The sequence below is a fragment of the Clavelina lepadiformis genome, chromosome 8 (genome assembly GCF_947623445.1).
Source record: "Clavelina lepadiformis chromosome 8, kaClaLepa1.1, whole genome shotgun sequence".
In the NCBI taxonomy this organism is placed as follows: domain Eukaryota; kingdom Metazoa; phylum Chordata; class Ascidiacea; order Aplousobranchia; family Clavelinidae; genus Clavelina; species Clavelina lepadiformis.
In genome coordinates, this window is record NC_135247.1 from 15040939 (window position 1) to 15063159 (window position 22221).

At 35.3% G+C, this 22221-nt stretch overlaps 3 protein-coding genes across 3 annotated transcripts; 1 reads left to right on the forward strand and 2 right to left on the reverse strand.

Annotated features, from left to right (window-relative positions):
- Positions 1–4670, reverse strand: LOC143468925 (uncharacterized). The gene is made up of 11 exons (XM_076966409.1): positions 4410–4670; positions 4235–4340; positions 3907–4016; positions 3639–3755; positions 3409–3552; positions 3231–3322; positions 2821–2971; positions 2420–2565; positions 1860–1897; positions 1706–1770; positions 1–1570 (listed from the first exon to the last, which is right to left on the reverse strand). Exons 1-11 carry the CDS (start codon positions 4489–4491, stop codon positions 1137–1139), a joined length of 1485 nt encoding a protein of 494 aa, XP_076822524.1. The 5' UTR covers positions 4492–4670; the 3' UTR covers positions 1–1136.
- Positions 4671–7787: 3117 nt separating this feature from the next.
- On the forward strand, positions 7788–12334 carry LOC143469424 (uncharacterized). Its single transcript, XM_076967119.1, has 13 exons — positions 7788–7841; positions 7966–8238; positions 8686–8861; positions 8932–9055; positions 9777–10017; positions 10156–10278; positions 10433–10626; positions 10729–10848; positions 10978–11061; positions 11167–11325; positions 11414–11531; positions 11660–11817; positions 11931–12334. Exons 1-13 carry the CDS (start codon positions 7788–7790, stop codon positions 12243–12245), a joined length of 2139 nt encoding a protein of 712 aa, XP_076823234.1. The 3' UTR covers positions 12246–12334.
- Positions 12335–14818: 2484 nt separating this feature from the next.
- On the reverse strand, positions 14819–20269 carry LOC143469613 (uncharacterized). The gene is made up of 13 exons (XM_076967364.1): positions 20167–20269; positions 19672–19965; positions 19303–19478; positions 19035–19158; positions 18726–18966; positions 18528–18650; positions 18216–18406; positions 17942–18085; positions 17765–17848; positions 17341–17499; positions 17072–17189; positions 15907–16064; positions 14819–15805 (listed from the first exon to the last, which is right to left on the reverse strand). The coding sequence occupies exons 1-13, from the start codon at positions 20212–20214 to the stop codon at positions 15443–15445; spliced, it is 2223 nt and encodes a 740-aa protein (XP_076823479.1). The 5' UTR covers positions 20215–20269; the 3' UTR covers positions 14819–15442.
- Between the last annotated feature and the right edge of the window lie 1952 nt (positions 20270–22221).

Sequence of the window (22221 nt, forward strand, 5' to 3'; positions counted from 1 at the left end):
TGGCCATGTTTAAAAAGTTCCTTTTACATATAGATCAATCTCATTGTGTATTTACTAAATGTTTAAGTTTGTAAAACATTTTTGAAAATTTTAACTTTTTTATCCCGTTTTACTTAAATATGGTTGAATTTAGAGATACAGAAACTTAATTTCATAGTCCAGTAACAAAAAATTAAAATATTTTTTCTTTAATATTCCTGTAAATATGACATCAGCAAATGTCTTTTAAAAATTTTCCTTTCGTAGTTATTTGAAAATGCAGAATGTCTAAGTTTCACAATTTTTAAGTGAAAATCTTGTGAGTTTACGAGTGAGGTCAGAAAGGTAAAATCATTAAAAGTTTGGTCGGTCTATGTAACTTGAACTTTTTAAACATGACCAAAAATGAACAACCCTACTATACACGTACGATTCAAAATCGAAGGACAAAATACATGAAATATTTTTTATAAAACCAGGCGGAACACGTAATGCCATTACATGGCTCCGATATAAATGTTCTCTTAACAAAAGATAATAAAAGATAATAAAGTCATTATCATGCCCAGCGATGTTATGGCAAGCTCTTATAGCAGCTATGTACTGTATAAAGTTTGCTGATGTATGGTCTTTTTGACGCCTAAGCAATTGTATAGCTTTGCCCTTGCTACCGAGTTAGGCTATACGTCACAACCATAAAAAAACAGTGTTTCCAGTTGTATTCTTCTGTTCTGTTCTGTATCCTTCTATTATTATTATTATTCTTCTTCTATATTTGTTATACGGATATAACAACATTCCAAGATTCATATAAATGGCAAAGAAACACATACTCAAGAGAAAAAATTGAAAGACCTAATTAATGTTCCAAAATCAACAACGAAAATTGAAGCAAAGCAAACCAAGTCGGAACACATCAACATACAAAAGAGGTATAGTGGACAATTATTCGAATTTATCAGCCAGTACAGAAATGTGTGGACATAGATATGAGGTATATATAAAATACGTTAGAGAACACTTTCAAGAGATTGTCAGTTACAACTAATACTGTTATCCACATTTCACATCGCTCTCACATTTCTTAAAGTGCCGATGTTGGGACATGTACAGCAACTTTAACTGTTCTGTTTAAACATTATTACCCTTCAGGAGCTTCAAACATTTGCTATTGAACAAGTTGTTTTAAACGTGTATACTCCAGTTGGTGCTGGATAAAACTCAACACTGTTTACCTCATTTAGGGGAGTATCTAAAACTGGATTTGGTTTTCGAATGTAAACCCCAATTTCTTCACCAAGGAGTCCGCTTGTCTCCTTTTCGCATGCTTCCGAGTCGGAATATACCGACTCCATTTTTTTAGCGTAATTGAATGATGTTTTTTGACTGTCGTTGCTTTGCCCCCAATCATTGCTTGATACCTTTTCGTCATATGTTGTTTTTCCATTCGTGGAATGTTCTGGCAGTTGATCGTGGTTTAACATAACGTCAGTCATCACCTCAGGCAAATGAAGCTCTATGCGATCCGGAGTTTGTTGGATATTCTGTTCAATTCTGCTATTCTCGTTTCTCGTGGGAAATGTTTCGGAAACTTTTGGATGTAGAAAAATGTTAGGTAAAGTATTGAAGTTTCATAAATGCCATTCAACCTATTCGAGAACATAACGAAAATAACACAGCTGACTGATCTCTTAAATTTGCATCAAGCAAGCTTTGAACCTATTACCTTCTGGTAATTTTATGAGAATGTCAGGTGGCTGTTCAACTTCATCCACAGGATTTTCTTCATGGCTAGGAATATACAAAGTAACGTTATCTGCCTTAAACGTAAATGCCAAGACCAATGAAAATTTGTGACAAGAAAAATTATAGGTACTCACAGCACACAAGGCGGTTGCACTTCTTTTTCCAATTCCATCTGTAATAGAGTTGCAATCGTAGTTATAAAAGGGATAAAGAAGACTTTAAATTGAGCTGTTTTAGTTTCATTTAAGCGCAAGGTGTTTATGTTAGGTCATTTAAAAATCATTACTATCAGTCAATAAAAAGCAAAAATCATACTTTGGTCAAATAGTGCTGACCAAATTATTATTATTACTGGTTCAGCCTCTACACCAGTGGTTCCCAACCTTTTTTGATTTCGGGACCGAATTTCAAACTTCAGAGTACGTATGGAGCCGCATGAAAACACTCAAGTAATTAGAACAAAAATTTTAAAGCATGAAAGCATGTACCAACGAATAGCAACACTAACAAGAAAAATAACACAAATCAATTTAATGTCCAACTTGACTCCAACTCCAACTGGCAAGTCAAAATATAATCGCCCTAATTATTAAAAATAGATTTTTTATATTTTTTGTGGGATTTTCAGGGGTCAATGAGAGCCGCAAGAAAGCTAGCTTGGAGCAGCGGTTGGTAATCACTGCTCTACACTTACCACGGGAATAATGATCGAAATTTTCTTGAGAAAAGGTTTGTATTTTTTGCAGGCGCAGATGACAGATGCTACGATTAAGGCCATCAGCAGAAATCCAGCAAGCACAATGATAAAGAGGTTTTGTTCATCATCGATTTTTGCTGGAACTTAAACACACATATCTTGTAACTAAACCTTAGATTAATTACGGCTACTTGGTCCTAATATTTACTCATGATAGCTGGTATAGTATAGATAAAGCTTCTTACGGTAATCGGTATTAATGTTTGCTTCTGAATAGCTAGTCGGAGGAGGTTTTACAGAGATTTTATTGTAGAAAATAACTGAGTTACGCCAAAGAGGATTCAGAAACTGTCTGTCACATAGGACTATTTAACCTTATTAGTTTTTTCAAAAACCACCTTTCGTTGTTTTCACCCGAATATATCCAGTATCACTTGTAGAATTAACAAATCCGCTTTCGTCAATTGTGTAATGTCCAAACACACAGTAGTCGCTGTCCGGGCGTAAGTCATCAATTTCTATGTAAGCTTTGCCATCCGAGCACTCTACCTGACAGAATTGATAAAAGCAAATTAACAAGTTTTGGTCACTTGATTTTTGTTTTTACAAGTAATGTTCGGCAAATCATTTTTATTTCCGTCATAACTTATTATTTAACAAGTTTCATATATTTTCGTTTTTTTAATCAAGAAATTTACAGAAAAGTTGTTTAGCTTCCATTTGCATTCGTCGCCTTAATATTATCGCATTATATTTATAATTTTCACTGTAGCAATGTATACTGCCATAACTAAAAAGTTTTACTCACCCTGTCAGTGATGTTACTATGGTATGTTCGGAGTTCTTTGTCGATTATACTTGAAGGAGGAGGTGCTGAAGCGCAGGTGTCATCTGAATAGTCTTGATAATGGGCAAGTACATGAATATTTAAATTGGTCAAGCTTGAAACACGTAATTGGGTCACCAGCAGAAACTCAATCACTTACCCTGCAAGTCAGCTACGAAGACGTCGAAGAGAAAGTTCGCGTAAAGAAAGAAGCAAGACACCTTATTGCTGGGAACATCGAGACTCAACCTTGACGAGTTGTGGCCTGTCTTCACATCTTTTATCTCAGGTTTGCTATATTCGCCTAAATGTGCGACAGATTGTTTGCTGATATAAAATAATTTGGTTAGGCCTTACAACATTTCAGACATGTATGTATACAATACCTACTATATTTGTCTGCACAGAACTCCTTGGTGCTGTGGTAGTCCGTACAGTGGCAAGATATACAATCCTTGCAAGGACCAGCAGTCTCATTTAGATACATGGCACGCACTCTTAATTTTCCTTTTAAAAATAAAAAAGTATATAACTTGTCAAAAACAGGATAATGACAATCAAAAACCTGCTGGTTTAAAATAAAGTGATGCCTTAGCCAATGCAACTATTTTTCGTTTGAAAATAAGTAACAGAATATTTCAAAACAAGCATTTCTTACCGCAAAAGCTTGGCCATACGGCATCTTCCGCATCCACACACGAAATCCAGTTGCCGTTTTGCTTAAGCTTACAGTCCAACGGGAAACATTTGCCTTCATCATACTGGGAACTAGAACAAAACATTGATGTTTTTTGGCAGAATGTAGAATGTTTTTGGAATACCGCAAAAGACGCTATTGCTCATTGCTTGAAAAATATGATTGATATTTGTTTATGTATATTGTTAAATGAATACCAACAACGCAAATGGATACAAACTATCTCCATTAACAAGTCAAAAACTTAAAATGTTTCTGTTTTCTATAAACTTGTTATATATTAATTTACCACGTTTGAACTTCATATTTGGCTTGTGTTGAGTTTATTCCTAAGTCCATTTTCCAATGCAACGAAGTTTGAAGATCCACGACATGCAATTGAAGGTCGAATGGTCCTACATAGATTCAAGTTAGTTTTACAATTAGCTTTAAATCTAAACAGATACTTTCTGCTTTAAACCAACCTGCTTGAAAGCTTCCTGCTGACACTGGTAAACACAATGAGGTAAAATATAAGCTTAACCAAATATAACTAGGAAATTGCATCGTTTTCAGCCGCTTAAAATATTATGCTGTAATGATTATATTCCTTTGTCAAGCCCGTTTTACTTTTGTCATAAAATTCGATCCAATTAAAACATGAAACTTTTGTTTATTGGTTTTCTGTGTAATCCGTGACACATCTTACTGCTTCCTCTTAAAAAAAAAAACTTTAACAAAACAAAACCGATCCAAACTATGCGATAGTGTTAACAATGTAACCCAGCATTAAATTGCGACTCTTCATACAATAATATCGTTAATCATTATCATTCTATGCGTCAGCAAAATTGGCAAATATTGACAGCTTACTTGTGTCTTATAGTTTATTGATTCACTCTTTATATAAAGCAAAAATACCGGAGCTCTATACGTTATAACAATCACAATCAAATTCTCATGTATGGTTTCTTTCGACAAAGCGTGTTTCTAAGCAGTAACGGAAAATCCCAATATTCTGTTAATTAACGCCTGTTTAAGGCATCCATTTAATTAGGTTACAGCATAAATTAAATTATGTTTAAGTTAGTCTCAATTGGTATTAGCTGCTGTTCTCACCAAGACAGCAAACACTCACCCTTTCATAATTAGCGGTAAGATCGAGTTTTTCATTCTCAGACATGCGGAATGTCTCGGCACGAATTAGCTCATCGGTCATTTTTTAAATCTTGACGCCAGTTACCGAGTTCAAAGGAGCACGACAGAGTTTACGCCAGTAACCGATCCACATATATATATTTTTGTTTCGTGTTATATTTGCTTTTTAGTTTAATATGTCTTGCTTCAATTTGGTAGTGGCCATCAGAATCACTGCATGAGCAAAGCAAGGCCAGTCATGACGCCTTTTCCCGCAAAGGCTTGTGTTGGTCTTGTGTTGGTGGCGTCGAGATTCGGACACGAATTGCGAACTCGTGAAACCGCAACATGATCCCGGTCCGAAGCACTACAAGGCGCGTGAATAACGTGACATGAGAATGACAAATATACATCATTGACTGTGCCTATGTATTACATTTTAGCAATGTATACGTCTAGTTGCTTCTGGGGCCAACTTTAAAACAAGGTATTATCTACGTATAATTTTATATTTAGATAAAATTGTAAAAAAATCCATAACTAGCAAACTTATAATGCGTTTAATCGAAAGGATGACGTTGTTGTATTTTGACAAACACGGCTACTCATTAACGATCAATTTACATAGTTCAAGTCTTACACACAATAATTAAGTGTGCATGCGCAACAAGGTAATCCTCGCGTGTATGTCGAAAAGATTTTCAAACCTAAGAAATAATATAATAATAAAATGATTTATAACTATTAGCAGATTTCCCGTTGCTTTTGAGCTTAAATGTCTTGTATTTGTGAGAAACATCAAAGATATAGCACTCTATATAAAAGAGAAAATTGTGATTAAATTCTTCTGTTACTTTGGGTACTGTTATTCCAAATACAGATCTTAATGCAGATATGACGTTTTAAAAGAAAGAAGTTTAAAAATCTGTGCTTTTATAGAATAACGCGACTTTGTTCTAAACTACAACGGAGGATACTATTCACTAAAATAAATTAAAATTTCGCTGTCTTTCTTGAACAGAGTTGAAAACTTTTTCAAACTTTTTCTATATAGTCTTAAAATTTGACCTTAAAAATATTTAAGACCTGGGAATTATTGGGTTTTTGACAACTTTAAAACAGTACTTTTGTCCTATATAATTACCACAGCGTAAGCTAATGTTTTCCCAGGACAAAGCAAGCCGTGTGAAACTATATTGCCATACAGTGTACGAATATAGCATAAACCTGTTGCGTATATAGGAACAATACAGGGTTCAGCGGAAGTGTTCTAATTGTTTCCTAAACAGATTAATACACATGATAAACATAGTAACATTTCACCCCGTGCCCTTTCTGACTGTTTCCAAATCTCTGGCCGTTATTGATTTGTGTTGTTACAAACTGTGTTCGTGTCCCTGTTAAACAAATAAATAAATAAAAGTCACTTTTGTTGATTCCAACTGTCCTGGCATACGCATATGTAGATGAATGAGTCAGCGGAAATCGTTTAGCACTTGCGTGAGGTCGATGATGTCACAATCATAACATCTATATACTAAAGCCCAGTTATGGACAAAACGTATGCGACATTTTAACGAGTCGAAACACAAATCTGCGTTTTTAACATTAAATCATAATGTCATGGACATTACTGTGGTTTCGCTGTTTTTTAAATTACAAAAATTCCGTATTTTATGCACGTCAGAGTTTTTTTTTCGACTTAGGAAAACAAAAAAAAACGAGTTTTAATTCCTCTCCTAAGTGGGAAAATCTCTGACGTGCATAAAGTAGGTATAGGCTATGTCTTACACTGTAAGACTGTAAGACTTTCTGTAAGACTTACATAAACAATTAATTATAAAGCTGTTCAGATTACTAAAGTTTTTGCAATGATATGTGAGGCAAGAAACTAATGTTAACGATTAAAAAAACGAAACTTTAACGTTAACGATTGAAAAATATACATTTGTTCGCAATCCGCGTTTAAATTAAATAAAAGTGTTTAGTCATGGCTTAATAATCCTGCCTTTCGGTGGAACAAAATTACCCAAAATTAATACTGGATAGCTCCAAAGTTGTCGTTTACACAGAACAAAAAAATTAAATTTTGGTCATTATATTACGACTGTTAACTGCTGAGCAAATACGTGAGTAAATTTGTTAAAGGCAATTAATAATTAATAAGCAATACTTGGTTGCTTAAAATTTCGACGTATACCGCAATCATTGTGTAACAAAAAGCTGTATTTAAAAATTAAGTGCATGAGTGTATAACAATTACAAATCTCTCTGTTTTATTGCCACATGGAAATGGAAAAAACAAGAAAGTTGCTTTCGTGCGTAAACGTTCCGGCGTCGTTCTTCCATCGAACTCCACGTAAGTTTGCCAACATAGCGATTAACTCTTGTTAAGGAGAACAAGGTTTTCGAGAGTTGCAACTTCCAGTATAAAAGGTTTGAGAGTTGAGGACAGTTTCATAGAATAGCTTCGACAAATGAAGCGTTAGGTTAGAGTCGATGTAGCAACACTATCAAGAAGTTGGTTGCTAATTGACTTCAGTATATAGTTGTGTTTTCATGGATTTGCACTTACTTTTTAGAACAAAACAGTTATTTAACCGAGAGTTTTTTAAACTGTAAATTGCCAAAAGTGATTTAACTATAGCAATATAAAAAATAATTTATAAAGGAAAAAATTTCAAAGTGAAAAGATTCGTCATAAAGTATAAACTTTATTTTCGAAGATGTATCGAAGAGCGTATGCCAGCGCACTGCTAGCTTTTATACATCTTTTACTGGTATGCGATGTGGTCTAATGTATGCAAAACAGTGTATATAGCCAAAACGTGTCGTAAACCGAGTATTTTCGGCAAGTTTTCAATGAAAAATGCTCACGCGAAAAATGCTTTAACGTTTTGGCAGGTTGATGCTTTAACGCAAGAATCACAATTTATGCAAAATCGAATCCTGCAATTATCTCGCAGCGCCGATTTCTTTTACCTGGACGCAGAAAACGGTAACGATAAGTGGAATGGGAAGAGACCCACTCCGGAAGAGGGAACTGGACCTTTTAAGACTTTTAGTGGAGCCATCCATGGGATAAGAGCGCAAAGAGCGTTTCCCAACGAAAAAGTAACACTGTTTGTGAGACAAGGAACCTATTCCATAACAAAGACGATTGTATTGAACGAACAGGCAAGTTACATATTTGCGAAACCAAATGATCTTAAATGACTTTGATCATTACAGTGTTAGAAAGTTGATGTTGTCTGAACCGTACGTGTTAACCAGATTTTAAAATAGTAAAATGTAAAACAGGGTATAATTTGGCACTCTAATGGTTAACTTTTTATATTTCGACACTAGCTTTCGCAAGCATAAGCTTGCTTCTTCAGGTGTACTGCGAAATGGTCTTCAGGTGTTCATTCAATCTTCAGGTGTTCGCAGTACACCTGAAGAAGCAAGCTTATGCTTGCGAAAGCTATTGTCAAAAAATAGAAAGTTAACCTTTAGAGTGCCAAATTATACCCTATTTTACATTTTACAGTCTTAGAAAGGTGTCAGATTTGCAAGAAGTTTGCCTTGTACTTTTGCTTTTTGATGTTTCGTTTTGTGCAATGCAGTAATACTTAAAATATTTAGGACTCAAAACTATCCATCGTCGGTTATCCGGGAGACAAAAGACCTGTAATATCTGGAGCCGTAAAGATATCGGGAAAAAATTTTACACCGTTAGGTGATAAAATATTTTTTGCCCCTTTCAAAGGCAAATGTTCCAAACACGTATTTTTGGGGAAAAAGCGGTTAATAAGGGCAAGGTAAAGACTTAAAAATGCCAAGAATCAAAGTGTAGATTTAAAGATTTAAAAAACCAACGAAATTTCCCAGGAAACCAAATTTGAAGAAATGGACAGGAAGCGACATGACCGGGGAAGGACCTTATCTAACAATAAAGGATTTGTTGCATCCAACCAGTGATTGTGACCGACAAGCTTCGGGCGGATACAGACAGGTTTGGAATTAAAGTACGTTAGTTTTAGATGTTTGTATTTGTAAAAACGTTTTAGGAGGAACGCACATGGTAAATTTGTATTGGAAGTATTTTAAACTTTTTGCTTATTTGGTTTCAAAAACTAATACAAGAAAAGGGTTTTTTATTTTAAGAACATTTTTGCATTTAAACTTTGGTAGAGCTTTGAATCTAATCGATTTTCCAATAAGTTACAATCATCCATTTAAAATGATTATTAAAACCTTACCATATATATATATATATATATATATATATATATATGTATGCGTTTATTGTTATTTGATAATTGTAATTGTAATTGTAATATGCAAAATTTGTGAGACCAATCAGAAAAATTATTTTTCCGTAACTGGTTGATTTAAAAGTACTATTGCACAAACTTCGGGGAGTCTTTGTTGTTGTAGCAAGCTATCACTTACTAACAAACTGCTAACAACTTATAACAGAGAGCTATATAGTTTACTGTATATATGATTTTTTTAAATTTCTAAGAATAGAGATCTAAATATTCAACATTACGAAATTGACAAACTATCATGTTCTATATCTGTAAAACATAAAATACAAAGATTTCGACAAATGGAATAAAACGAAATTTCAATTTGTTTACAGCATTTGCGTGATAAGTCAATTGCATTGATACGGAGATTGCTTTATACCTTACATGTATAATTTTTAAATATAGTTAAATTGCATTCAGAAAAATTGCCACTCGAACAACAAGATGGGATTCATATTTGAACAAGGAGATATTGATCCGAACTGGTCAAATCCCAAAACCGGAGACATTGTGATCTTCCAAGGTTGGACAGCGGAGAGAGGCCATGTCAAGAATGTTAGCGCAGGAAATATATTAGAATTTACAAAACCGCTTAGATTTCCCATCGGAGAGCATCCAAAGTCGTCAGGATTTCGCTACATCGTTGAACATATTTTTGAAGGTGAGCTCAATGATGAATTCATCGATCTGTTTTAAGCAAAAGTTTATTGAATACTTACAGTAAATTTTGATTTTATATGAAGTAACTTCTGTGTTAGTAATTAAAATCAAAATTACGTCATTTTTATAATTACTGCAGAGTTGGACGCAACTGGTGAATTCTTCTGCGATGAAGAGGCACAAATCCTGTACTTGATTCCTCCTGAAGACGCCCTCTTAGATGAAGATGTTTTTATTGCTTCTGAGGACACTTTCTTTATAAGTAAACTAATTTTAAGCTATTTTCGACTATACTTTAGCGATATACGTTTTTGCAAATTGAACAATAATGCATAATGCAAATAACTTAGCATATGTCAAGTCTGATAAATGTATTTAGGGCTTCAACTCCTTAAAACTTCTTTCTTGAACAAAAGTTACAGACACAAAAGATATACAGTTTGAAGGCCTCGAATTCCGTCATTCCCACGACAGAAATTTCAACAGCTACAGACGCAAACCAAGTGTCTTTCATGTTGAACACACGCGACATTTTTCTGTTAAACGCTGCTTGTTTTCCAATATTGGCTACACAGGAATACTCATTTACAAATCGTGTAATTCTATTCAGGTGGGTGTCCCAGTTGTATCAGTCAAACCGATGCTTATCGGAGCCACTTATTAGTTATTTTCCTTTACTACAAGAATGTCAACAGATTTTTTCAAACTCTAGATTCTTGAAAGCCAGTTTTCCGATGTTGGTTATTTTGCAATTGACAGTAATGTCCAAACAAAGAATTTACTTATTTCAAAAAACACTTTCGAGGGATGTGGTGTAACAAACATGTTTCAAGTAAGCACATTCATACCTATAACACGTTGGTTATCAAGCTCAGTTTGAAAAGAAAATGAATGATTTTCATTAAAGTGCTTAATGTTTTCTGTCTGTCCGTCATTAGCTAATATTCTGTATTTTTACCAGCCAAGTTGTTTGCACATCCGAGGAGCAGAAAACGTAAAAATCTCCGATAACAAAATCAATAGAAGTTCTTACGCCGGGATGAGGGTAAGTCAAGCAAATATATTGTGGCTTTATTTGAAAAAATAACTTGTTTCTCAAGCACAATTCGGTTACTGACATTTCATGCAATTGAATATGACGTCATTTCAGATTGGGTGGCAATCAACGTTCACCAAAGATTACGTATCCGAAGGTCAGTACGTCTTTGACGTTGTCAGAAATGATGTCAGTAACTATGGAATGGGTATTCTGAGTGATTTTGCTGGAATCTATCTTGCGTCTCATCCAGGCTGCAGTGGCCCCAAAGCCGTAAGTTCACTCCCCACGGTGATTGCTAAATGTGCGACTGGTTTAAAAACTCTTTTACGAATTTATTTGGACAAACTTTCGTAATTAGAATTTGTCAAACTGTCATCTTCATGCAAGAGTTGCTTTCAATACGGTCCACAACGCCTCAGCTTATCGTTACGGAGGGATGGGAATATATGGCGACACTGCCGTTTCGTCACTCACAGGTAAAATAAATAGTTGTGTTATATTTTGGGTTATTTTAAAGAAAGCTGATATATTTAGAAGTTTAAGGTTTGTTTAATTTCACTTTACTTAAAAAGCATAGAAACAAAACATCTTTATTTACTTACAGTTGAAAACAACTGGTTGTACGACTTGGACGGTGCAGCTGTTAACTTTCATTGTGGACAAAATAACGTCGCTCTAAACAACATGATTTATCATGTAAAAAACGGTCGCGTATTCGGGACATGTAATGCCATTGTGGGTAAAGGTGTCCTACTTAAACAGGTCAGTGCAATGAGTTTTACGGGTTGATTAAAGAAAACAGGTTCAACGTGTTTATTATTTGTTAAAGAGGCTTTTTAAAAGTTAATTGGAAATTTTGGTGTTTTCCATTTTAGGATTTGACTTTTAAGAAGAACGTAATATACGTCACGCATAAAAATGGGAGGTTGTGGCGTACATTTGACGCTTGGAGATTTGATGCCCCTGATGTGGACAACAATGTCTATTATTTCAGTTCTGATGATCAGAGACAAAGAGACGAGTTCTTCCCTAAAAAGAAATCGTTTGGAGAATGGCAGAGCAAATCACATGACTTGAACTCACTTGTTGGTGACCCTGGATTCATCAATACTAAAAGCAGAGATTTTAGATTAAAAATTTCTTCCATTGCCCGAAATATTGGAATAAAATCTATTGATCTTCGTAAATAGGTCACGATCGCAGAATGTTTCAAAAAACTTGTATAGGGATCAATGTTTGAAGTTTTTCGATCCCTTTGTTCCTTGTAGAAAGAGTTCGATTTTTTAATATAGCCCATTGTCACTTTTGCTATATTTATAATATTTTTATAAAGATTGTTTGTTATACTCTTGGCATATTATATATTTATTTCATGTAGCTTTGCATATACTACCACAAAACCTACTGAATTTTATAAAATTGTTTTCCGTTTTCAATAAGTATGTGTGTTTTCTGTTTATTTATTTATTTATTTATTTATCTTTTTTGATATTTATTTATATTCTAAATGGGTGTTATTTTGTTATTTATTTATTTATTAATGCACACTGATGTCGTTTAATTAGGTTATTCTTAAATTATTCAGTTCATTTATAATAAAACATCTTATGTTACCTCTCTCTTCCGTTAAATTTATGACCGAGTAAAGTGGCTTGAAAACATCCGCTTGCTAAACATTTCCAAAACCACGGCGCATTAACAACAACATCAAAGCGTTATTGCATTATTTTCATCTAGCTCTCGCTCTATTCCTGTCAGAGTAAAGACGTTCCAGTTTTCAACTGCTAGATTTTACAAAATTCATGAGCAAATGTATACACCCGAAGTCTTTAAGAGTACAAGTACTCTGTGCTGTTCCCAATCGTTTGCCTTCAATCTAAACCGTCCTTAATTGGTAATATCATGACCGAATGACCGGCTGGTGTATAAGAACAACAACACTGATTAGTTTTGTTGGCTCCGTTTATCTCTTTGTGTTTCTGATTGGTCCTGGCTAAAGCTAAGACAAGGACAAACTGATGTAAAACCTACGACTCAGTGACCTAGCTATCCTCGTCCCAGGTTGTTCAGTCAGATTAGGCGAGCTCTGTGTGTAAAAGATGGAAATAGTGTGCGCACATTATGTACCATTTTAGTCACAATTGAGCAAGTCCATGTGACAGATTCTCTTTGAAGTTTTATGGCGACAGAAAAGGGTCGTAAACAGCAGGTGATAAATGTCGCTGGAATCTGCGGTTCTAATCCTGCATGCACGAGATGTATGGGTTGTTTGACTTTAGACCCGAACTAACACCATCAGATAGCAGCACCTTGAGCGACAAAGCTTCTTTTTTCGGCGACAACACTGCTTTCTTCACTAGGAGAAAGGTTGAAAAAAAGTCATAACTTACTAATCTTGACGCGGCCGTGTCTCCATAAAAACCTTCGTTTCTATAATTATAAGGAATTGTTTGTGTATTACATTACATGACACATAGGCACGCAGATAACAGGCGGCTAGGCTCTGCATACAGAAACATAAAGTGATTTTCTGATGTGATTCAGCAAATGTATACTGTGTTTGTATGGAGACACAGTATATAGCAACGTATATATACGTATTTATAGGGATTAAGTTAAGGCGGTAATTCATGGGTTGTACCTACTTTATTTTAAAGCTATCACTAAGCCTATACATAGCGAGATGTGATGATAAAACGTAGGATTTTGTTTGAAAAAATGTAAATTAGTGCATGCAAAGTATCTAACATCAGTAAAAATACTCTCGGTTAACTAAAATCTAGATTATACTAAATTTTTCCAAAATTAGTTCTCTTCCGTAGATACAAATCTTAAAATATTAAACATTCAATACCCATCATACACCGGGCAGGTTATTCTCAAATGTGTCATCGGTTCATACATCATGAGATCAAAAGTTAGGTTAGTCCGTGAAACAAAACACGACAGTTAGTAGCAGAGCGGTTGTAATGTCCACTATTTGTGGTATAATGTACAGATATTAAGCTAATCAGGTAACGGAACAAAAAAATTGAAGGATTTATTTGACTGCTGGCAAAGTCTTTTAATTGTACCTTAGAGAGATCATCGTCTGTGCCATGTCGGTATGAAGAAAAATTTTTCTATAAAAATGATTTTAGGTTATTACAGAAACTGATTTAAGATTGAGTGGGGTCTGTTTTATTTCGGTTGTTACATGTTGTAGGTCATAAAATCTGTGTAGCCATCGCTATAATGTCTAGAATCGGTGGTTTATGCTTTATACCGATTTTTATATAGAATTTAGTTATCATTATAAAGTATTGAGTACATTGGGAGATATATTACATCAAAGAGTCTTAAACTTTGAGCTTAACATGAGTGGTTGCAATAAACACGATGTCAATGTTCTCCATGTCAAAAAACATCAACAGTAATCAGTTTGTTCACAGACGGCCACGGAAGGCAGAGCGGAGGAAACAAAAATCACGACATTAGCAGCCACAGAAGACATTTCGGAAATTTATGTCATCTTCTCGTTTCCAGCCCGGATGTGGTTTGCGCATGACAAATTTCTTGATCTGTTTGTGTTATTGTCACCCATTGATTTCGGTTCACAAAATCAAGTTTTATAATAAACTTAAACGTTTCTGATTGATAGAAATGGTATATTTGTTTTTCGCTTGACTTGGTTTCAATTACTAATTGACTCGCCTTGATTCCAGTCACTTCTATACCATTTCGACAAGACTCAAGGTTTAATGACTTGATTACGACTTTGCTATAAAGCAAATCGTAAGAATGAACACGATAATTTTGATTCGCCTGGTTCGGCATAAACAGTTAGTAAAGTAGCCGTATCTATACAAATCAACAACTTTTTTCTGGAAAGATGATTGCTTTTTTCAAAATCGTTTTGCAACTTTTGCGTTAAAATGCTTCTTCTGAATATTTTTTTTAGCTAACTTTTGGAGTAGAAAGCAATTGGAGATATTTCCCTGTCTATACAGCTTGAACAATAACATTCAATTTCTTTCTTGAGTAAACATCAAAATTGGATAATTGAAGAAGAGTGGGACCCATACAGGCTGAAAGCTTTATCACGATAACGTAAAAGCCCATTAATATTCCACGCATACCGGTAAGTAATTATTTAAAAAGTTAGTCTGCATGACTCACACTGAAATGAGACAGCAAGGTTGACGTAGAACAAAAAGCGTAACACAGCCTCAATATGGCGAAATACACGCCACACAAATACTGTATATATATACGCAACTATGATTACATTACCCTGATTACATGTAGCAGCAAATATTTTTTCCACAAATTTTCTACCAGTTCATACTATACATGAATTTGTATCTGAATTCTCGTTATAAACCTACATCCAACTAAACTATAGTGTTTAAACGCCGAATGTTCCACTCAACAATCTAACATAGCGCAGATCTACTGATTTTATACCAAGTTTTAAAGCCGGGGACTGGCAAGTCAGTCTAAAATCTTCTTTTTTCATATCGATATAAAGCGGATCTTCAATTATGGAATGAAGATCGTTTCCGGTTTCTTTCCGCCAATGCTCGAACGACACTCCTGCTCCTTGTACCGTTGATGGAAAGAATTCCTCCATTTGTGCTTCGTCGCTTGGATCGAAATAATAATCGTTGTAATCCACGTCCGGTATCTCATAATTCCAACGATCCGCCTTGCGCCACAATCTAGCATCAGTGTTAGTCACGTAAACTACGTTCTGCTTGAAAGTCAAGATCTGAATAAGAACAAATGAGGAACCACGATTATATTTGGCTTAATATCACCTTTGTATATTTTATTGTTTAACTTTCTAATATTTACTAAATCAACGCCTACTTGTTTAACTTCCGTTCCATTGCCTACAATAGAGTTGCACACACCGAATACTCTTTCAGAGTTAACGTGTTGAATCATATTATTTAACGCTCGGTTTTGCTGTCCACAGTGGAAGTTTACTGCTGCATCACTCAAATCATAGATCCAGTTTTTCTCGACTGAATAGAAAAAATTATGATATTTTTGAACAAAAGCGAGCTTGTTTCAAGCAAACATGGTAACCCTGGTTCCTTACCAACTGTGTATGAATGAATGCAATTGAACAAAGTGGAAAGCGAAATTTCGCATCACTTAGCGTACCTTTATAGAGGTCCTGCCAAACGCCTATACAGCGGGTTAAAATGCGTTTGAACATACCTCGCTAGACAAAGGTTCATATAATTAATGAATTTTGTTTCAACAAATATAATATTTGTAAGTTACATTTTTTGATACACGGTTTATTTTTATTTTTTTGGCAAAATAAGTATTTTCAATTTGATGTATCTCCAATCATTATACCATATTTAAGGACAACTTTTGTTAATAGTTTTCTCAGCAATATATGACTTGCGATAAACGATAAATAAATACTTTTCTTATTTGAGTTGGCTCGATTTTTTTGTTTGTTTACAGTAAGAGCTTTTTGTCGCTCCAGAGACACGAGCAGCTCTGTTTATTTCCCAGTTAACCGATAAAATAATCACTTATAACTTTATAATAAAGTATTATAACTTACCACCATTTTTACGCTAATCTGTGTGAGATTGCAAAATATTTTCGTGTTTACAGTATGGTGAAGGGCATAAAGAAGATGACAGAATTAAAAAACTTGCTTTCAACAATGCATCGATAACCTCCTAATATCTTTTTATCCTAAACTTTATACTAAATTTGCCCACTTTGGATGCCTCGAACGTCGAATTACTGGAAAGGGGTGAGTGGTCCTTTCAACTTTAAGTTAGTGAGCTTTCAATGTCATTAGAAGTGACTGCATTGAAAGATTGATTGCAATAAGAGACCGTGACAATTTTACAGTTACAATTTTAATAGACTGTGACTATAAAAGTCACGGTCTCTTAAAATTTCTTAGCGGTCACCAAATTCAAAGATGGGAAACAGTTAAACAATAAACATATGTGAATTCTATAAAATCTACATTGATTTTTAAAAAGTCTCAGCAAACCTGTTAAGTGTGACGCGGCAGTATCTCCATACACTCCAATGCCCCCATAATAATAGGGAACAGAACGATGTATCACGTTATTTGCGATATAAGCATCGAGGAAACACTTCGACATGGCCTTTAGCATAAAAATTGACGTATATTGTTACAACAAAGCCTTTAACTATTCATAATAAATGCGATGGTAGTAGAAAATAGCTTGCATTTTTAAGAATGAAATTTTACTTAGAAACTTCGATTCTATTTGTTCAAAACTTTATATTCATTACCGCATCCGCTTTGCTGCAGCCGGAGTTTGACGAAAGGTATATGCCCGCAAAATCATTTAACATGCCTAATCCAAAATTATGGACGTGATTTCTCAAAATGTAGAAAACGTATTCTCCTGGTCTTTTGTACTCTGCACTAAATGTGCTTTGCCACCCAACCTATTTTAAAACAGAATTGTAACTTTGAATATTTCAACTTCATCAACTAAAGTTTTCGAACATTGAATGGGAAGAAGACTTTTGGGATTTCATAAAGTAGGTCATCTACTTGACCGAGAATGGTTGAAAAAGTCATTATGCGGGAGAGAATAACTTTACAACCTACACTTTGACGTATGATGGATGAATACAAAGTGAGACGTGTATCTTATTAAAATACTACTACGTACATCTTATTGGACTACTGTGCAAAAAGTCAACTCACCCTCATGCCAGCGTATGGAGTGAACCCAATATCATTGTCTGTAACATAGATATCACTCACCCCTCTGACATGGATACATGCAGGCTAGAATGGATAAAAATTGTCATTTTAAGCTAAAGCATAAATCCCTGTAAAAAGGAGACAAGTAAGAAAGCGAAAGTAACGTAAGGGACAAACCTGGTACATGTTGACGACTCCACATCGTCGAAATGTATTTTTTCGTATGGTTATGTATCTAGTTGCTAGTGGGTCGCTAAGGTCACCTTTGTAATCAGTTCCAATGGCGAAGTATCCCAAGTCTGTAAATCTGTTCTCGGCAATCTATTATAAAGGGTTTGTGCTAAGGTCAGAGAAGACAATGCTAAAACAAAATTGAAAATGTTGAACGTTAAACACGTACTGTACATGTAAAGGTAAATTTTCCCCGATTAATTCTTATCGTTCAACTAACATTTATATTAATAGATGCCAGTAGATAGATAGCTGTGTATCCGACGTTGGTGAAACAACAATTTTCGATTGATATATTTCTGGAATATTCGAAAGTCAATAAAGATGGGGTTTCATCTGTTCCTTCAATGTCCCTGTCATTGCCGTGGCGCAATTCCAAATCATAAAGATCTATGCCTTCTCCGTAAGTAACTGAAAACAAACTGTAAAGTATTAAATACGTGATGGTCATACAGTCAAGCTTGACATATTAGCTAACAATTGTTTCAAACGTTGAGTATATAAAGTTCAATCAATGACTGGGTTTTGAAACCTTCAAGCATAACATCAGCGGTGCCTACAAACACATCCTCAGCTTCAAGAGCTCCTTCTGGCGGAATAAAATAAAACATTCCTTTCTTTTCGTCACAGTAATACTCGCCCACTGAATCCAGTTCTAAAAGTTGGAAAAAAAACGGAATTCACTTGCAGGACCTTTGCGACTCTCTTATTAATTGGGTATCAATCTTACCTTCATATACATTTTCAACAATATAACGCCATCCTGATGGCTTAGGATGACTCCCAACAGCATATCTTAATGGTCGCTCGAAGTAGAGTGAATTAGTATCTTTGTCTACTCTCCCAATGGTTCCTCTCTCGGCATCCCAGGCTTGATAAACGAAAATCTCTGCTTTATCAAGGTTGGACCAGTTTGGATTGATGTCGCCATCAGCATACACGAAACCATTTTTGTTTTCATCAGGGCAATGCTGAAAATGCAACAGTTGTGAAATGTTTTCTCCTGAAAGTAAAAGATGCTGCTTGCTTTAAGGCACACCTGGGTAAAGCCTCCTGTTCCATTTATGTTACAATCTTCGGTGTTAATCAAGAGATTTTTTATGGTCAAATATGGCCCTTGACCAGTGAAATCTTTGCCTGTCCAGTTTTCCAAACTAGGTTTCCTACGACAAAAATAGAGCGATTATAAGAGCAAAATATTTGAGACATACTGTAAATCTAGTTGGTTACTTCATAAACATCTGGCCAGATTGAACAAAAGTATAAACGTGGATTAAAAGTAGATTTTGTTTAAGTTTTCTCATCACCTTGCTCTCAAAAGCCGTTTTCTTCCAAGAAAAGCGTTTCTAGTGCAAGGCCCATCATACGGAGCAAAATATATTTTGTCATCAAGTTTTGAAAACTCCGTTCTGGGAATCATGTTTCCCCCAGATATAACAGGCCTATCAAACTTAGAATGACCGACAATCGAAAGTAAAGTGTCCTAAAAATATTAACCAAAAACAATGGTGAATACAAAACCTACATCACGAAAATATATGATATATACAAACCGAAAGTTGTAAGAAAAAACTGCACTCGGCAATGATGCCATGTATCAGACACTTTCCAGACGCCATTATATTCAAAACCTTTCTTGGACGTTATTGGACGTTACAACCATGCTTTGTACTCACTCTTTCATCCAGTGTGATTGTATTTGGAACTAGATGTACTCCTCCTTTGACAAGTAACACAGCTTTTTTCTGCTTACATTTTCGTATTCGTCTCATGCCTTTGATTGCTCCAAGAAGAGTTTTGAAAGGACCGTTTTGAATCAAATTATCTGGTTCGAACAAGGTTCCTTCCCATCCATCATCGCCAGTTCTATGGTCAAGGTAAAAATGCTGGTTACCTCTATACCGCTTGTAGATCTCGTCGTCACTGGGTCGTGGAGGGCAAACACCAGATGTGCTTATTGAAAAGCATTTCTGAAAACAAAACAAATTTCTACGGAAGTTGTTCCAACTACTGTTGATAGCAAGTTTTCGTTTTTTTTCGTGCCCTGAATTAAAATAACTGCGTCTTTCGGTATAAGTCTCAGTGGACCATGGCTTTACACTACATGTCACTGGCACGTTTTACGTCACATTTCTCGTGCTAAGTAGTACTGCAAATGTACGCACTCTTACCGTAATTGGCAACAGCAGCAATCCGCAAATAAAATACAGCTTGTACATTTTTTCCCTTGCTGAATATCAAGCTATTACCGCTAGTAGGTTACTTTCTGAAACTACAAAAAGTTACTGATAAATATGACACGTAAATATCACATGTATAACATGAAATGTGAGTGCACATTTTCGGTATAGTCAACCACTTCGATGAGAAACCTTTCGCGCTTTTCGTCTCGAATGCTAAGTGCTCAAGTACAGATTGAGCTTCACAGCAAAGAAAGCGTCTTTGCTAAATAGAAAACATTACAGCCCTGTTGTACTTCTCGCTGAAATGCGGAAACGAAGTTATTTGCGTTGTTACAAATTCATGCAAATAAACGGAAATTACATCAGTCACATGCTGTGTGGTGACTTGCATTTCTTGCAAAGGCTTTAATGCGGTTTGGTTAAGTTTTACATTTTGCCTTTCATTGCGTATCGTCAGTGTTTCGCATTAACTTGAATGTACTCTTTAAAAGAGATTGATCACATGCATTTTATCTATTCTCAGGTAGATTCAGACGAATTGAATACATCACAAAAATAATCCTTACGTTGCTTCATACATCTACTACTTTATTGGAAATTAATAATCTCACAAAAGCGATATAATGCCTGCAATACTGTTTTGTTACAATGTATAATTTACCTCTATCATGTCCAAATGTGGTTGGATTGGAACCGCTACTTCTGGCGGCTTATACAAAAAAATAACCGAAAAATCTATTAAGTATACATCTCATGGCTCCATTTGAACTTCAACACCAGCGCACTTACGAAACCAACGCCGGTGAGATATTTTGTTAATATTGGTTTTTGTGATTTATAATACAAACGTTTACCAATAGTTTGCCAACAGCATAGCCCCATTGTCAATCAAAGCAAACCCTGGACTTCACTGATGTTTATAATGGCGTACCTAAGCTGAAGTTTTCCTTTAAAGCCAAAAGGTTTCTTAATTGAAGTGAGTTGTTGCTATCTCAATGTAGGCTACTTTAGAAAGTTGTCAATTGTCTGCTGAACGTTGTTTTCGACAGCGTCGAGCGATGAGATTGTAATCTCCACAGCTAAACTAATGTAGTCGCCTTCTCTCTTTCCAAAAATATCTGGCCATATTCCTTTCGTTTCGCAGCTGGGAAATTTTGTCTTGAAGTTTTTTGATCATCGTGATACGATGATCATACGCGCACATCATCGTGACATTTATCTGTGAGCGACAATGTACGCAATTGTTCGGCGTATTCTATGTATGTTCTTTGCCATGACATAGAAGTCCGGTTGTGCGAATTTTAAATCATCGTGCAATATTCGACAAGATTGCTGGCAGTCTTTCCTCGAATAACCAGGTTATTCAATACACTGCTGCACGTTTGGTGCCGGTCTTTGTTCGGATAAACCATTTCCCATTTGGCACAGAGCTTCCGCAGATAAGATTCGCCAAAACCGTCAAAGCGCAGGCAAAGTGTTTGTAAAAGTTGTTGCAAGATTTTGTGAAGACTATACTAGCTTTTGAATAACGTGATGTTGTCCAGACCGTCATGGCTCGAACTCTGTTGATCAAAAACACTGAGTCATGTTACGTCACACGCCCTTGTTATTGGTTTTGAACAAAGGTTGCCACTGATTGTTTCATGGTATGCAGTATGCTGTAAGCCTAAACGCAAATACGTACCGTATTTTTTGTTTTGCTTTTAAAGATTTTTTCACCGCTCGTTAAACTTCAGGGCACTTCAGGTTAAACCTTCTCGTTCAACCCCCTTCAGGCAACTCAAGGCGTAATTCGTGGTTTCTCGCAATAACCTTTATGTAGCGTTTAGTTTATTTTTATTTGCTTTGTCTCATGCAGACAAGAAGTTAACTATAGTACAATCAGCACACAAAATAACAAAAATAAAAAATATAATGTGTTTGACGATGTTTTTCTCCTCACTACTCTATATGCAAACCATAACGTAACTACAGAAGCTGCAGAGCTCAGATCAGAGAATTAAACTAAGAATTTTGTTTTGAAACTACAAACGGATCGAGCAA

Bases quoted from the DNA above. Each gene is read 5' to 3' on its own strand.
- LOC143469424 (XM_076967119.1), top strand. From the start codon at position 7,788: ATGTATCGAAGAGCGTATGCCAGCGCACTGCTAGCTTTTATACATCTT. The intron at 9,056-9,776 runs GTTTGGAATTAA...AATTGCATTCAG, and splicing joins CTTCGGGCGGATACAGACAG to AAAAATTGCCACTCGAACAA. The intron at 10,018-10,155 runs GTGAGCTCAATG...TAATTACTGCAG, and splicing joins CGTTGAACATATTTTTGAAG to AGTTGGACGCAACTGGTGAA.
- LOC143469613 (XM_076967364.1), bottom strand. From the start codon at position 20,214: ATGTACAAGCTGTATTTTATTTGCGGATTGCTGCTGTTGCCAATTACG. The intron at 17,190-17,340 runs GTAATGAATATA...TTTATGCTAAAG, and splicing joins GCTGCAGCAAAGCGGATGCG to GCCATGTCGAAGTGTTTCCT. The intron at 16,065-17,071 runs GTTTGCTGAGAC...TTTTCTATTCAG, and splicing joins TGCCGCGTCACACTTAACAG to TCGAGAAAAACTGGATCTAT.
- LOC143468925 (XM_076966409.1), bottom strand. From the start codon at position 4,491: ATGCAATTTCCTAGTTATATTTGGTTAAGCTTATATTTTACCTCATTG. The intron at 4,341-4,409 runs GTTGGTTTAAAG...GAATCTATGTAG, and splicing joins AGCAGGAAGCTTTCAAGCAG to GACCATTCGACCTTCAATTG. The intron at 2,972-3,230 runs GTGAGTAAAACT...CAATTCTGTCAG, and splicing joins ATAGTAACATCACTGACAGG to GTAGAGTGCTCGGATGGCAA.